Here is a 14902-nt window from a genome sequence, read left to right on the forward strand (position 1 = left end):
ACTGACCGGGAAGAGGAGGCACTGGGAGCCGGCCTGGAGCTTCCCCACAGGATGGTGCTGGTGCCTGTCCCCCACCCCACCGCACACACCACAACTGTGCATCTCGGAGTTAGCATTCAGAACAAGGTGGCACAGCAGGGCATGTTCAGCCGGCGAGTGGGCCGGACCCCTCTGACCGAAGGGTCCTCAGAGGATGTCCACCAGGAGCTTCAAAGGCCACAGGGTGTGGTAAGCTGCCTCCAGAGATGATGTGCTTCCTGGGAATCACCTGGACGATGTGGCAGAGCACGAAGGGCTAAGCAGACAGAGGGTCACTGGGGTGGGGAAGGGGGTTGTGGGGAATGAGGTGGGGGAAGGGAAGGGGGTGGGAGGGGTGACGGTACCATCGGGCGCTAGGGGCAGTTGGTCACTATTGTACAACAATAAAACACTTTCCACCCGAGACATGTGAAACCTATGGCACATTATTCCATAATGCGGGCTGACATCCAACCCCCTGTCCCAGCCCCACTGGCACGATGGTCCCGGATCTGCCCCCAAGGCACAACACATGCAGGTGATGCTTTGAGTGCTCACTTGGCAGACAGATTGGAGTAAAACAAAGGCATAGTGAGAAACACCAGTGCTTAACTCTCAGGGTATGATCAACATACTGCCCTCGACATGGACCCACTGATGGTGCCGACACAGGCCCATCATGTGATATAACACAGACCCTGGGAGGGTGGAACAGGATGTTTTTTTTTGGAGGGGGGGCGGAGGCGGAGAGAAGAAAGGGAAGGTGGGGGCATGGGTGTGGCAGGATGGCGGGTGGGAAGGAGGAGGTGATGGTGGCCTTAGTCATGTCCTATGTAAAGCAGGTGATGATGCGGGGAGCGGATGACGGGGGATTCCCTGGCCCTGTGGGCATGCCGTACCTTTGCTTCTGCCTCCTGTGCTCTGTCCTCCAGTTGGTTCTCCAGCCCCTTCTGGTCCAACACCACCTCATCCTCCTCAGAGGTGGCTGCATGTTCCTCCACCTCCAGTACATTGCCATGCTGCTGTGCCAGGTTGTGGAGGGCACAGCAGACCACATCAAAGCGGGCGATCCTCCGGAGGTGTACTGCAGCCAACCACCAGAGTGGTCGAGGCATCGCAACCACATTTTAGACAGCCCTATGCACCACTCAATGACAGCTGGGTGGCCTCGTTATATCGAATCTCCGCACCAGTCACCGGCCTCCGTGCTGCCAACAGCCAGCTCCTAAGCGAATATCCCTTATTCCCCCAAGAACCAACTGGCCATCCTGGCGTGTCCCTCAAAAGATGCCGGAGATCTCCGAATCTCCCAGTATGTAGCTGTTGGGCACACTCCCTGGGAACCATGCACATTCGTGCATGATCTTCATGTGGTTGCAAACAAGTTGGATGTTCAGTGAGTAAACATCGAACATTACAGCGCAGTACAGGCCCTTCGGCCCTCGATGTTGCGCCGACCTGTGAAACTACCCTAAAGCCCATCTACACTATTCCCAGGGACAGACATATGTCTATCCAATAACCATTTGAATGCCCTTAGTGTTGGCGAGTCCACTACTGTTGCAGGCAGGGCATTCCACGCCCTTACTACTCTCAGAGTAAAGAACCTACCTCTGACATCTGTCTTATATCTATCTCCCCTCAATTTAAAGCTATGTCCCCTAGTGCTAGACATCACCATCCGAGGAAAAAGGCTCCCACTGTACACCCTATCCAATCCTCTGATTATCAATTAAGTCACCTCTTAACCTTCTTCTCTCTAACGAAAACAGCCTCAAGTCCCTCAGCCTTTCCTCATGAGATCATCCCTCCATACCAGGCAACATTCTGGTAAATCTCCTCTGCACCCTTTCCAATGCTTCCACATCCTTCCTATAATGCGGCGACCAGAATTGCACGCAATGCTCCAAATGCGGCCGCACCAGAGTTTTGTACAGCTACAACATGACCTCATGGCTCCGAAACTCAATCCCTCTACCAATTAAAGCTAACACACCGTACGCCTTCTTAACAACCCTCTCAACCTGAGTGGCAACTTTCAGGGATCTATGTACATGGACACCGAGATCTCTCTGCTCATCCACACTGCCAAGAATCTTACCATTAGCCCAGTACTCTGTCTTCCTGTTATTCCTTCCAAAATGAATCACCCCTCACTTTTCTGCATTAAACTCCATTTGCCACCTCTCAGTCCAGCGCTGCAGCTTATCTATGTCCCTCTGTAACTTGTAACATCCTTCCGCACTGTCCACAACCCCACCGACTTTAGTGTCATCTGCAAATTTACTCACCCATCCTTCAACGCCCTCCTCCAGGTCATTATAAAAATGACAAACAGCAGTGGCCCCAAAACAGATCCTTGTGGTACACCACTAGTAACTGGACTCCAGTCTGAATATTTCCCATCAACCACGACCCTTTGTCTTCTTCCAGCTAGCCAATTTCTGATCCAAACTGCGAAATCACCCTGAATCCCATGCCTCGTATTTTCTGCAGTAGCCTACCGTGGGGAACCTTATCAAACGCTTTACTGAAATCCATATACACCACATCAACTGCTTTATCCTCATCTACCTGTTTGGTCACCTTCTCAAAGAACTCAATAAGGTTTGTGAGGCATGACCTACCCTTCACAAAACCGTGTTGACTATCTCTAATCAAATTATTCCTTTCCAGATGATTATACATCCTATCTCTTATAAACCTTTCCAAGATTTTGCCATAAACAGAAGTAAGGCTCACTGGTCTATAGTTACCGGGGTTGCCTCTACTCCCCGTCTTGAACAAGGGGACAACATTTGCTATCCTCCAGTCTTCTGGCACTATTCCTGTAGACAAAGATGACTTAAAGATCAAAGCCAAAGGCTCAGCAATCTCCTCCCGAGCTTCCCAGAGAATCCTAGGATAAATCCCATCCGGCCCAGGGGACTTATATATTTTCGCACTTTCCAGAATTGCTAACACCTCATCCTTATGAACCTCAAGCCCTTCTAGTCTAGTAGCCTGAATCTCAGTATTCTCCTCGACAACATTGTCTTTTTCCTGTGTGAATACTGACGAAAAATATTCATTTAGCACCTCTCCTATCTCCTCGGACTCCAAGCACAACGTTCCACTACTGTCCTTGACTTGCCCTACTCTTAACCTCGTCATTTATTTATTCCTGACATATCTATAGAAAGCTTTAGGGTTATCCTTGATCCTACCTGCCAAAGACTTCTCATGTCCCCTCCTGGCTCTTCTTAGCTCTCTCCTTAGGTCCTTCCTAGCTAACTTGTAACTCTCGAGCGCCCTAACTGAACCTTCATGTCTCATCTTTACATAAGTCTCCTTCCTCTTGACAAGTGTTTCGACTGCTTTAGTAAACCACGGTTCCCTTGCTCGACCACTTCCTCCCTGCCTGACAGGTACATACTTATCAAGGACACGCAGTAGCTGTTCCTTGAACAAGCTCCACATTTCCATTGTGCCCATCCCCTGCAGTTTTCCTCTCCATTCGACGCCCATAAGTCTTGCCTCATCGCATCATAATTGCCTTTCCCCCAGATATAACTCTTGCCCCGCGGTATATACCTATCCCTTTTCATCACTAAAGTAAACTTAATCGAATTGTGGTCACTATCACCAAAGTGCTCACCTACCTCCAAATCCAACACCTGTCCTGGTTCATTACCCAGTACCAAATCCAATATGGCCTCGCCTCTCGTTGGCCTATCTACATATTGTGTCAGGAAACCCTCCTGCACACATTGGACAAAAACAGACCCATCTAAAGTACTCGAACTATAGCGTTTCCAGTCAATATTTGGAAAGTTAAAGTCCCCCATAACAACTACCCTGTTGCTTTCGCTCCTATTCAGAATCATCTTTGCAATCCTTTCCTCTACATCTCTGGAACTTTTCGGAGGCCTATGGAAAACCCCTAACAGGGTGACCTCCTTTCCTGTTTCTAACCTCAGCCCATACTACCTCAGTAGACGAGTCCTCATCAAACGTCCTTTCTGCCACCGTAATACTGTCCTTGACTAACAATGCCACCCCTCCCCCTCTTTTACCACCTTCCCTGAGCTTACTGAAATATCTAAACCCCGGCACCTGCAACAACTATTCCTGTCCCTGCTCTATCCATGTCTCCGAAATGGCCACAACATCGAAGTCCCAGGTACCAACCCATGCCGCAAGTTCACTCACCTTATTCCGGATGCTCCTGGCATTGAAGAAGACACACTTTAAACCACCTTTCTGCCTGCCGGTACACTCCTGCAACTTTGAAGCCTTACTCATGACCTCACTACTCTCAACCTCCTGTACACTGGAGCTACAATTCAGGTTCCCAAGCCCTTGCTGAACTAGTTTAAACCCTCTTGAAGAGCATTAGCAAATTTCCCCCCCAGGATATTGGTACCCCTCTGGTCCAGCTGTAGACCATCCCATTTGTAGAGGTCCCACCGACCCCAGAATGAGCCCCAATTATCCAGAAATTTGAAACCCTCCCTCCTGCACCATCCCTGTAGCCACGTGTTCAACTCCTCGCTCTCCCTATTCCTCGTCTCGCTATCACGTGGCACGGGTAACAACCCAGAGATAATAACCCTGTTTGTCCTAGATCTAAGTTTCCACCCTAGCTCCCTGAATTCCTGCCTTACATCCCTATCCCTTTTCCTACCTATGTCGTTGGTACCTATGTGGACCACGACTTGGGGCTGCTCCCCCTCCCCTTAAGGATCCCGAAAACACGGTCCGAGTCATCACGCACCCTGGCACCTGGGAGGCAACACACCAACCGCGAGTCTCCCTCGTTCCCACAGAATCTCCTATCTAGCCCCCTAACTATGGAGTCTCCAATGACTAATGCTCTACTCCTCTCCCCCCTTTGATTCTGAGCAACAGGGACAGACTCTGTGCCAGAGACCTGTACCCCATGGCTTACCCTTGGTAAGTCTCTCCTCCCCCCCCTTCCCCCCCCTCCCCCCCCCTCCTCCCCCCTCCCCCCCCCCTCCTCCCCCCTCCCCCCCTCCCCCCCCTCCTCCCCCCCTCCCCCCTCCCCCCTCCCCCCTCCCCCCTCCCCCCTCCCCCCCCTCCCCCCTCCCCCCCCTCCCCCCCCTCCCCCCCCTCCCCCCCTCCCCCTCCCCCCCTCCCCCCTCCCCCCCTCCCCCCCTCCCCCCCTCCCCCCCCTCTCCCCCCTCTCCCCCCATCCCCCCCCTTCCTCCCCCCTCCCCCCCTTCTTCCCCCCCTCTCCCCCCCTCTTCCCCCCCTTCTCCCCCCTCCCCCCTTTCCCCCCCTCCCTCCCCCCTCCCTCCCTCCCTCCCTCCCCCCTCCCCTCCCCCTCCCCCCTCCCCTCCCCCTCCCCCCCTCTGCTCTGCTCTACTGCCCTCTGGATGCTTGTCTTCACTTGAACAGGTAGGGTCTCTTGCTGAGGCACACCTTCAAGTTCGGGTGAGCACACGGACATATGCAGATTTCCCCCGCAACAGCCAATCAGCAGCTCCGCTCTACTGCCCTCTGCTGGATGTAGAGGTGCTCCCTGACGCCCTCTGCATGCAAGGCAGCTTGTATGCCACTTAATACCGCCTTGACCCTAGGCATCCCGGCGAAGGCAGAGAATCCTGCTGGCAGGCATCCTTTTGGGCTTGGTCCACGTCAAAGTTTATATAGTTAACTGCCCAGCTGAACAGGGCATCTGGGACTTCACGGATGCACTTGTGGGCTGTCGGTTGGGCAAAGTCCAAAGATGTGCAGGTTAGGTCGATTGGCCATGCTAAATTGCCCCTTAGTGTCCAAAAGGTTAGGTAAGGTTACTGCGTTATGGGGATAGGGTGGAGGCATGGGCCTAAGTAGGGTGCTTTTTCCAAGGGCCAGTGCGGACTAGATGGGCCAAATGGCCTCCTCCTGCACTGTAAATTCTATAATATACCACAAGTCCCTGCTCAAGCCTTGGAATGACCCTGAGGTGTAAAGGTTCAGGGCTGCGGTGACCTTGATGGCCAACGGGAGCGGGTATCTTCCTGCTCCTCCATGTGGCGCCAAGTCTGCAAGGACATGGCACAGGAGCCGCACCATCCCCTTGTTGAGGTGGATCCTCCTGCGGCACACGCTGTCCGTCATCTGTTAAAATGACCGGCGCTGCCTGTACATCTTGGGTCGTTGCTGGCCTCGTCCTCTGGGTCCCTCACTGGACTGATGGGTGGCCAGGTCCTCGAGATGTGGGGTGAGGGCACATGGGCCACCGCCTCAAGCCTCTGTCGCGCTGCTGCCGCTGCCTTCTCAGGCGTTTGGCAGCATGGCATGCCTTCGGCACCGCGATGGCAGCTTCCGCGGAGTCCAAGATATCATCCATCCTGTGTAATATCTGTAAGGATTTATAGAGGGTGAGGGACTGTCAATGAGCGATGGCCTCCAGCCCGGTACCCGCTGGTTCCCCATGGTTCCCCTCGTCACATACCCTGGCATCCTTTAGTGTGCCATCCAACACGGCGTGCACATGCCCAGCCGCAGCAGGAGCCCTCGGGCACCAGAGCTTGTACTTCAGGCACCCCTTGTAACGTTATTTGGATCGGGCGTTGATTCGCTCCATGGTGCACACACCCACCCTCTGGTTGCGTGCATGTCCCCAGTGCTGAGGCCCAGCTCTTGTGTCTGCCTCCAGTGTTCAGGCAGAGTTTCCAGGCTTCACGGTCTGGTTGGGATGCGCGACAGTAACTCTCACTTGCGACATGGCATGTGTACCCACAGGAATCCACTTGGGGGCTGTGAAGTGCTCACGTTACGACAATTGCCAATTCTCTATTAGCAATAGCCTTCAGCTGTGTGCCCCGAGGCCGCCATGATTATTGGGTTTCGTGGGTGATCGGTGGGACAGATGAGCAGTAGCTGCCCCTGTTATGGGTACAGACAATCCAGGGGTGGTATGGAAGACCCTGTGAGCGCCAGGGCACCTACCCCACAGCACAGGGACGACCCCCCCCCCCCCCCCCCCCATCCCTGACCGAGCACTGGGCCAGCAAACCCAGTGCCCCCTGGCTGATTGCCCGACTTCAAAGGTGGCTACTCGCCTCGAATCCCTCCAGCAGCTACTCCGCCAGCTTTACGTTTTTAAAAAGGTATACTAATTGGTGACTGCTTGCTGGGGAGGTAGTTAGATCATGGGAGGCGATTAGAAAGGGGGCTGCTCCCATTAAGGGTGTGGAGATTGGCTTTAATTGGGGATTATTAGTTTCTTGCTAAGGTGGGATCTTGATTGTGCCAATGGGAGCAGGCCGATTAGATCGCAAACCAATCCGCACCTGGCACGGTTCTCGATTTTGGCCTCTCCCACTAACGGCCATGTTGTGCTCAAGCAAGAGAGCGACAAGGCTGTTAGATCTTGCCCTATATGTAGTGAGAGTGATTTGGAACATTTTTAAAAGTGATAGATAAATGTAAGTTAAACTCTTTAGCTGAGAGTGCCAGAATAGTTTGTATTTTCACTACAACTGAGATAAACTAAGGTGGTAACGATCAGGTTTTGAAGCTCCAACCTTGGTTTACCTGTTTACTTGTTAAGATAATGGGGATGCTGGACAGCACGGTGATGCAGTGGTTAGCACTGAGGTCCCAGGTTTGATCCCGGCTCTGGGTCACTGTCCGTGTGGAGTTTGCACATTCTCCCCGTGTTTGTGTGGGTTTCGCCCCCACAACTGAATGATGTGCAGACTAGGTGGCCACGCTAAGTTGCCCCTTAATTGGAAAAAAAAATTGGGTACTCTAAATTTATAGAAAAATTTTTTTAAAAATTTTTAAAAGATAATGAGGATGAAGGACCAAGTTACACTCCTGAGTTATTTTGATAATAGTGTGGATTTAACATTCGTTTTTTAAATTTCTCTTCTAGGGTGGGCTCCCATCACTTGTTTCCTTAGCCTTTCCGCTGAGCAAAGGCAAGATAAACTACTTTTGCTGCTAATGAATTAGTTGCTGAGAAACAGATAACCGCAAAGGGCTGACTTTTTTGTGTCACTGTTCACTTGGTGAAACCGATTCCTGCTGTTCGGTAAGGATAGAAAATGCTGGATTCACTCAGCAGGTCGGGTAACACCTGTGGAGAGAGAGAGACGCAGTTAAGATTCGATTCCATATGACCCTTCTACAGAACTGGAGGGGTAAGAATTTATATAGTTAGAGAGGTGGGTGAAGGAGGTGGGGCAGTATAGAAGGGCAGAGATAAGTCTGAGCAAAGGAGAGATTGACAAAGTGTCGTGGACACAAGGTATAAGCCATTAAGGCTAAAGAGTGCTAATAGTGGCAAGAGGTGAGATAGAATGCGTTAATAGAGGAACAGAGGTTTTCAGGTGAAAATTTTGTTTCCGGTGAAGCAGTATTTCACTTGCACCTCCTTAACTTGATCTACCATATTCACTGCTCTTAATGCAGTCTCCTCTACATTGAGGAGACTATACACAGACTGGGTGACTGCTTTGCAGAACACCATCTCCATCCTCAAGCAAGATCCCAACCTTTTGGTCGCTTGCCATTTCAACTCAGCATCTTGCTTTCATGCGCATATGTTCGCCTAGGCGTGCTGCAGTTCTCCAGTGATGCCCAACGCAAACTGCAAGAACAACACCTCATCTTCCAATTATAGCATGTTACAGCCTTCTGGACAGTCCAACAACTTTAGACTGTGAACCTTTCCCTCCACCTTGACCCCCCCCCACCCTCTTGTTTTTTTTGTTTATTGTTTTTTCAGTTCCCTTGGCCTGCCCCAACATAACCCACACCATTGTTCTCCCACATGGCCTCATATCCCTTGTATTCAGGTTTTTTCCTACTGATCTTTCTTCTCCTATAAACACATTCTGCTACCGTAGCTTTTGCTACTATTTGTACTCTTTAGTCCTTAATGATACCATTAACACACCACTTTGTCTTATGTCCATGACATCTTTGTCGATCTCTCCTTTGCTCCAACCTATCTCTGTCCTTCTATTCTGCCCCACCTTCTCCACTTGCCTCTCATGTTGAACTAGTTCTTTATATCTCTACCCCACTTCAGTTTCTGTAGGCTCAACAGTAACTCGGGTTTTCTCTCTAACGTCTCTGCCAGGTTACTAAGTTTATTCTGCATTTTCTGTTTTTATTTCAGATTTCCAACATCTGCAGTATTTTGCTTTTATCTTTCGGCTTGGTGCCTGTTTATAAGGTCATCTAGTAATATAAATAAGACCATTGATTTGTAACTCATTCAATCCCAATAAACACAGTGCACTACTCACCATCAGATCTTTCACATGACTCCAAAGTTTTGCCTCCATCACCATATGCTGAAGTACAGTTCAATGTTGGGCCATTTTTTGTAAGTAGTGGAGGCAAGAAAATCAGGCAGAGTGAAAGATGAACTACTGGTTCGTGATCACTGTCCCAGATGGATTTTTATAGCTCATTGTGTGGACAATCTTCAGCATAAACCTGTATCCAGGAGTAGTGCGAGAGTGATGTGTTGTCTTTTTTGTCATTCTTCACTTGTTGCACAGAATTTGAGTAGCTTAAGATTAAGGACAATTTTCTGTTTCATATACATTCTTCATAACAAGCCCTAACAAATTACTGTAATAAACTAACTTAAATAAAGTATTTTATATTACTGAAATGCAAATTATATCCAAGATTATTTTCTTTTTCAGAAAAAAGTGGTTGAACAGTTGAGGAAAGATTTGATGGTAAAACAGGAACATCATGACGGCAAACTACCAATACAACAGCAGCAGGTACCACCACAGCAGCAACAGCAGAATGTACCACAGCTTTTACCACAGCTGACCAGTCCACAGGTAATAGAAATAGAACATTTTGCAGCAAGGCTTATTGCCCCTCTAATTTGCACTGTATTTTTATTGTGTAACTTTGCTTGCTAGGTCTTTTTATGGAACTGCCTGTTGAACAGATAACTTCTAAATCCTCACATTACCAACACACTGTCGTATCTTACAGTACCATCACTGAGCTTCATATTTATACCAACTTGTGACTATCTGATGCACACTTCAGCTTCTCTTGTGTAAGTTTAACCAACTTACTTGGGTTGACTATTAAATTTAGCATCTACTCCATGTTTATTACATTCCTGCCTTTGAGTATTGTTGGCAATCAAGTCATAGAATAGAGTCCCTGCAGTGCAGGAGGAGGCCATAAGGCCCATCAAGTCTGCACTAGCTATCCGAACACTCTACCTAGGTCCACCCACCCCGTCCTATCCCCGTAACCTAAGCTGCATATCCGTGGATACTAAGGGGCAATTTTGCATGGCCAATCCACCTAACGTGCACATCTTACGACGGCGGGAGGAAACCGGCGCACCCAGAGGAAACCCAGTGTGTTTGTATCGTATAGTGAGGGTCCAGGATTCTTGGGATACCTTCCTGTATGCAAATTACAATAAGGTAATGTTTTATCTCTGACCTTAGTCATTTTTTGGGGAAATTATTTTTATTAAATTTTTAACATATAAAAAATGGCAAAAGACACAACATTTTTTTACAAAAAACTCTTCCCCCCCCCCCCCAATATCTAGCAGTGCCCAATTCTTTACAGTACACTATAAACGGTTGGCATCTACGATAAAACCGTTCAATCGACCCCCTTACAGTGTATTTGACCGTCTCGAGATGCAAAAACACCATCGAATCCCCTAGCCACGCCAAAGCCTTCAGTGGTGTCATCAGCCTCCAGCCCAACATTCAGCCTTCGTGCCACCGATGAGGCAAAGGCCAGGACACCTTGCCCCCCTCCCAGTTCCGGCACATCAGAGACCCCAAAAATTGCTGCCAGTTGGCAGGATTCCACCCCCACATTCAGGATCGTCGACAGATGTCAAAAAAGGACCCCTAAAACTCCACCAACTTGGGGCATGACCAGAACAGCGCTCACACCTGTCCTCGTTCCTTCGAAAAAGTGGCTCATCCTTGCCTTAGTAAGGTGCACTCGCAAAACTACCTTTAACTGAATGAGGCTCAACCTCGCGCAAGTCGATGTTGCGTCACCCCATCTCAACACCTCGCTCCACATCCCTTCTTCCAGTATCGGCACCAATTCAAATATCTTCCACCCATTCCACCTTCACTCCCTCAGCCGAACTCCTCTCCTGAAATTCACTGGTACATTCCATATGTACTACCCTCCACCGATCCCGCACAGCATAAGATCCGCTCCAGCAAGGTAGATAGGTAGATGGCTGAACCAACAGGAAGGCTGGCAGAAACCACTTAACCCAGGTCCGCACCTGGAGGTACCTGAACCCCTCTGCGTTCCTAACCCCTCCAAGCTGGCAAACCACCCCTCAAGCATAGATCCCCCACATTCTCCAACCCTCTCCCTCCATGCACTGAATGTGGCATCGAGCCTAGCTGCCGCAAATAGGTGATTGGTACAACTGGGAGCCTGCTGTGAGGCTGCCCTCAATTTGAAATGTTGGCGGAGCTGCCTCCAGATTTTTACAGTGGCCACCACCTCTGGATTTGTTGAATATTTCATCAGTGCCACTGGAATTGGCACTGTTAGCAGCGCTTCCAAGATCGTCTCCCTGACTGACTCAGATTCCATCTGGACCCAGATGGCCCGCCACCCCAACACCCCTGAGTTAGCTGCCCAATAATAATTACAAATTTGTCAATGTCAGGTCCCATGCTGTCTCTCTCTCTCTGGAACAACCCTCCTTCGAATCTTCAGGACCTTGCCCACCCAGGTAAACCCAGTAATAAGCCAGTCCACCTCTTTGAAAAAAAACGACTTGGACAGGAACACCGGGAGGCACTGGAATAGGAAGAGGAATCTCGGCAAGACATTCTAACCGACTGAACTCAACCTGCTAGTGATAGGGGGAGACTATTCCACCTCCGAGACTATCAGCTTTGACAAAGGGTCATCTGGACTCTAAACGTTAGCTCTTTTCTCTCCCTACAGATACATAGAAAATAGGAGCAGGAGGAGGCCTTTTGGCCCTTCGAGCCTGCTCCGCCATTCATCACAATCATGGCTGATCATCCAACTCAATAGCCTAATCCTGCTTTCTCCCCATAGCCTTTGATCCCATTCTCCCTAAGTACTATATCCAACCGCCTCTTGAATATATTCAAAGTTTTAGCGTCAACTACTTCCTGGGGTAATGAATTCCACAGGCTCACCACTCTTTGTGTGAAGAAATGTCTCCTTATATCTGTCTGAAATGGTTTACCCTGAATCCTCAGACTGTGACCACTGGTTCTGGACACACCCATCATTGGTAACATCTTCCCTGCATCTACCCTGTCTAGTCCCATTAACATTTTGTAAGTCTCTATGAAATCCCCCCTCATTCTTCTGAACTCCTGTGAGAACAATCCCAACCTAGTCAACCACTCCTCATATGACAGTCCCACCATCCCTGGAATCAGTCTGGTAAACCTTCACTGCACACCCTCGAGAGCAAGAACATCCTTCCTCCGAGAAGGAGACCAAAACTGGACACAACACTCCAGGTGTGGCCTAGCCAAGGCCCTGTATAATTGCAGCAACACATCCCTGCTTGTATACTTGAAACCTCTCGCAATGAAGGCCAACATACCATTAGCCTTCTTTACCACCTTCTGCACCTGCATGCTTTCCTTCAATGACTGGTGCACAAGGACACCGAGGTCCCGCTGCACACTCCCCTCTCCCAATTTACAACCCTCTCCCAATTAACGACCATTCAGGTAGTAATCTGCCTTCCTGTTTTTGCTTCCAAAGTGAATAACCTCACACCTATCCAAATTATACTGAATCTGTCATTGGTTTGCTCACTCTCCCAGCCTGTCCAGATCATGCTGTAGGATTCCTGCATCCTTGCCACAATTCACCCTCCCACCTAACTTGGTATCATCTGCAAACTTTGAGATGTTACATTTTATTCCCTCATCCAAATCATTAATATATATTGTGAATAGCTGGGGTCCCAGCAACAATCCCTGTGGTACCCCATGCTGCCAGACCTGCTGCGATTTTTCAGCATTTTCTCTTTGGTTTCAGATTCCAGCATCCGCAGTAATTTGCTTTTATCCCACCTCTGCAGGTCTGCCTTGACCATCCCCACAAAGTTTGGCTTCCGAAGCAGTCCCCAATCTCCTGCCATCTGTACCCCCAAGTACCAGAAACTAGTCCCTCCCAACAAAACAGCAACCCCCCTAAACCAGTTTCTCTTCTCCCCCCCCCCCCCCCCCACATCCGTAGCCAAAATATTCACTCTTCCCTATATTCTGCTTTTAGCCAGAGTCCCAAATTGCCACAAAATCACCATGATGCTCCCAATAGATGCCACCGGATCCCTTGCATTTAACAGAAAATCATCAGCATATAACAATACCCTGTGCTACATCCCCCCTCTAATGATCCTTCTCCACTCCTTCAAGGCCCTCAGCGCCATGGCCAACGGCTCAATTGCCATCGCAAACAGCAGAGGAGTCAACAGACACCCCTGCCTTGTGCCCCGATGTAGCCGAAAGGTCCCCGAGATCATATTTTTAGTGCAGACAGTAGCAGGAGGTGCCACATATAGCAGCCGCACCCAAGACACAAACCCTGGACCCAGCCCAAATTTCTCCAATACCGTTGGAGAAGAGGTATCCCCACAGCACCCGGTCAAACACTTTCTCCGAGTCCAGAGTTACCTCCGGCACCGGACCAGTAACTGGACTAAGCACCACAGTAAGTAATCAGTGCACATTCGCTGACAACCTCCGCCCCATCACAGTCTTCCCCTACTACCACCGGGTGGCGTGACTCTAGCCTTAAAGCCAACACCTTGGCCAGCAATTTGGCATCAATGTTCAACAGGGAGATCAGACTGTATGACTTGAACTCCGAGGGTCTTTGTCCTTCTTCAAGAGTAGTGAGGTGAGCACCTGCCCAATAAGCGAGGTGCCCTCCTGGGGACAAAGGAGTCTCTCAACACATGCAGCAAGGGCGGACCCAACTGATGTACAAATTATTTACAAAACTTGACCGGGAACCCATCCAGCCCCGGTGCCTTCCCTGGTTGCATCTGCTTCAACGCTCCCTGGATCTCCTCCAAACAAAGCAGGGCCACTAACTCCTGCAGCTCTGCCCCACTTTGGGAAACTCCAGACCTGCCCCCGCCCCAAAAAGATCTCTGCCATCCCTTGTCCAACCTCCGGTGGGTCCAACCGATATAACTTCTCATAGAAAGCTTTGAACACACCATTCACCTGCCTTAGCTCAGAAACCAACTTAACCTCCAAGTGCCTAACCTGAACTATCTCCCTGTCCACCTCCCGCTGCTTTAGTTCATGTGTCAAGAGGTGCCCCTTTTGCCCGTCTGAACTGTCGTACTGTCTTGACATCAAGTTTGACAGCAACCCAACATCTATCCGCCACCCTTTTATGGGGCTCGTCCAACTCCCAGTGCCACTCAAAGTGGGGCATGATCTAGATCACCACCGCCGAATATTTAGCTGCTCTAACACCAGCCAGCAGAGTTCAACTCATTAAAAAAAAAAGTAATCAATGAACTCCTCCATGAACGTGGATAATACTCTTGCCATCCTAACTGAATATTTATCTCGGCCTAGATCGATCTACCTTCGGGTCCAGCACAAAGTTCATATTATCCCCGATAATAAGATGGTGAGTGTCCAAGTCCAGCACCGCTGCTACCAACCACTTCATGAAGCACACATCGTCCCACTCCACTGGCACTGGTTTCCCCTCTTCCTCTCCAACACTCCTACCACTATCCTGTATCGCCCACCCGGATCTGCCTTCACCTGCTCCACGTGGAACCAAACTTGTTTGTTGTTGTTGAGGATCGCCGCCTCCCCCCCCGCCCCCCCCGGAGTCATTCTGTCGAAGCCGGAGTGGAACACCTGGCTCACTCAGG

General features: G+C 49.9%; 1 protein-coding gene across 5 annotated transcripts in view; it reads left to right on the plus strand.

Annotated features, from left to right (window-relative positions):
• LOC140430984 (PHD finger protein 21A-like) overlaps nucleotides 1-14902 on the plus strand; it is a 594207-nt gene that overhangs the window by 291165 nt on the left and 288140 nt on the right. For 4 of the 5 annotated variants that reach the window (XM_072518844.1, XM_072518847.1, XM_072518843.1 and 1 more), the window contains exon 4: nucleotides 9678-9824. In XM_072518844.1, the coding sequence (XP_072374945.1) occupies nucleotides 9678-9824 (147 nt within the window). Of the gene's footprint in view, nucleotides 1-9677; nucleotides 9825-9940; nucleotides 10052-14902 lie in introns of those variants that run through there. The other variant, XM_072518848.1, reaches the window with a different exon arrangement.

This window comes from Scyliorhinus torazame, chromosome 10, assembly GCF_047496885.1.
Source record: "Scyliorhinus torazame isolate Kashiwa2021f chromosome 10, sScyTor2.1, whole genome shotgun sequence".
Lineage (NCBI taxonomy): Eukaryota > Metazoa > Chordata > Chondrichthyes > Carcharhiniformes > Scyliorhinidae > Scyliorhinus > Scyliorhinus torazame.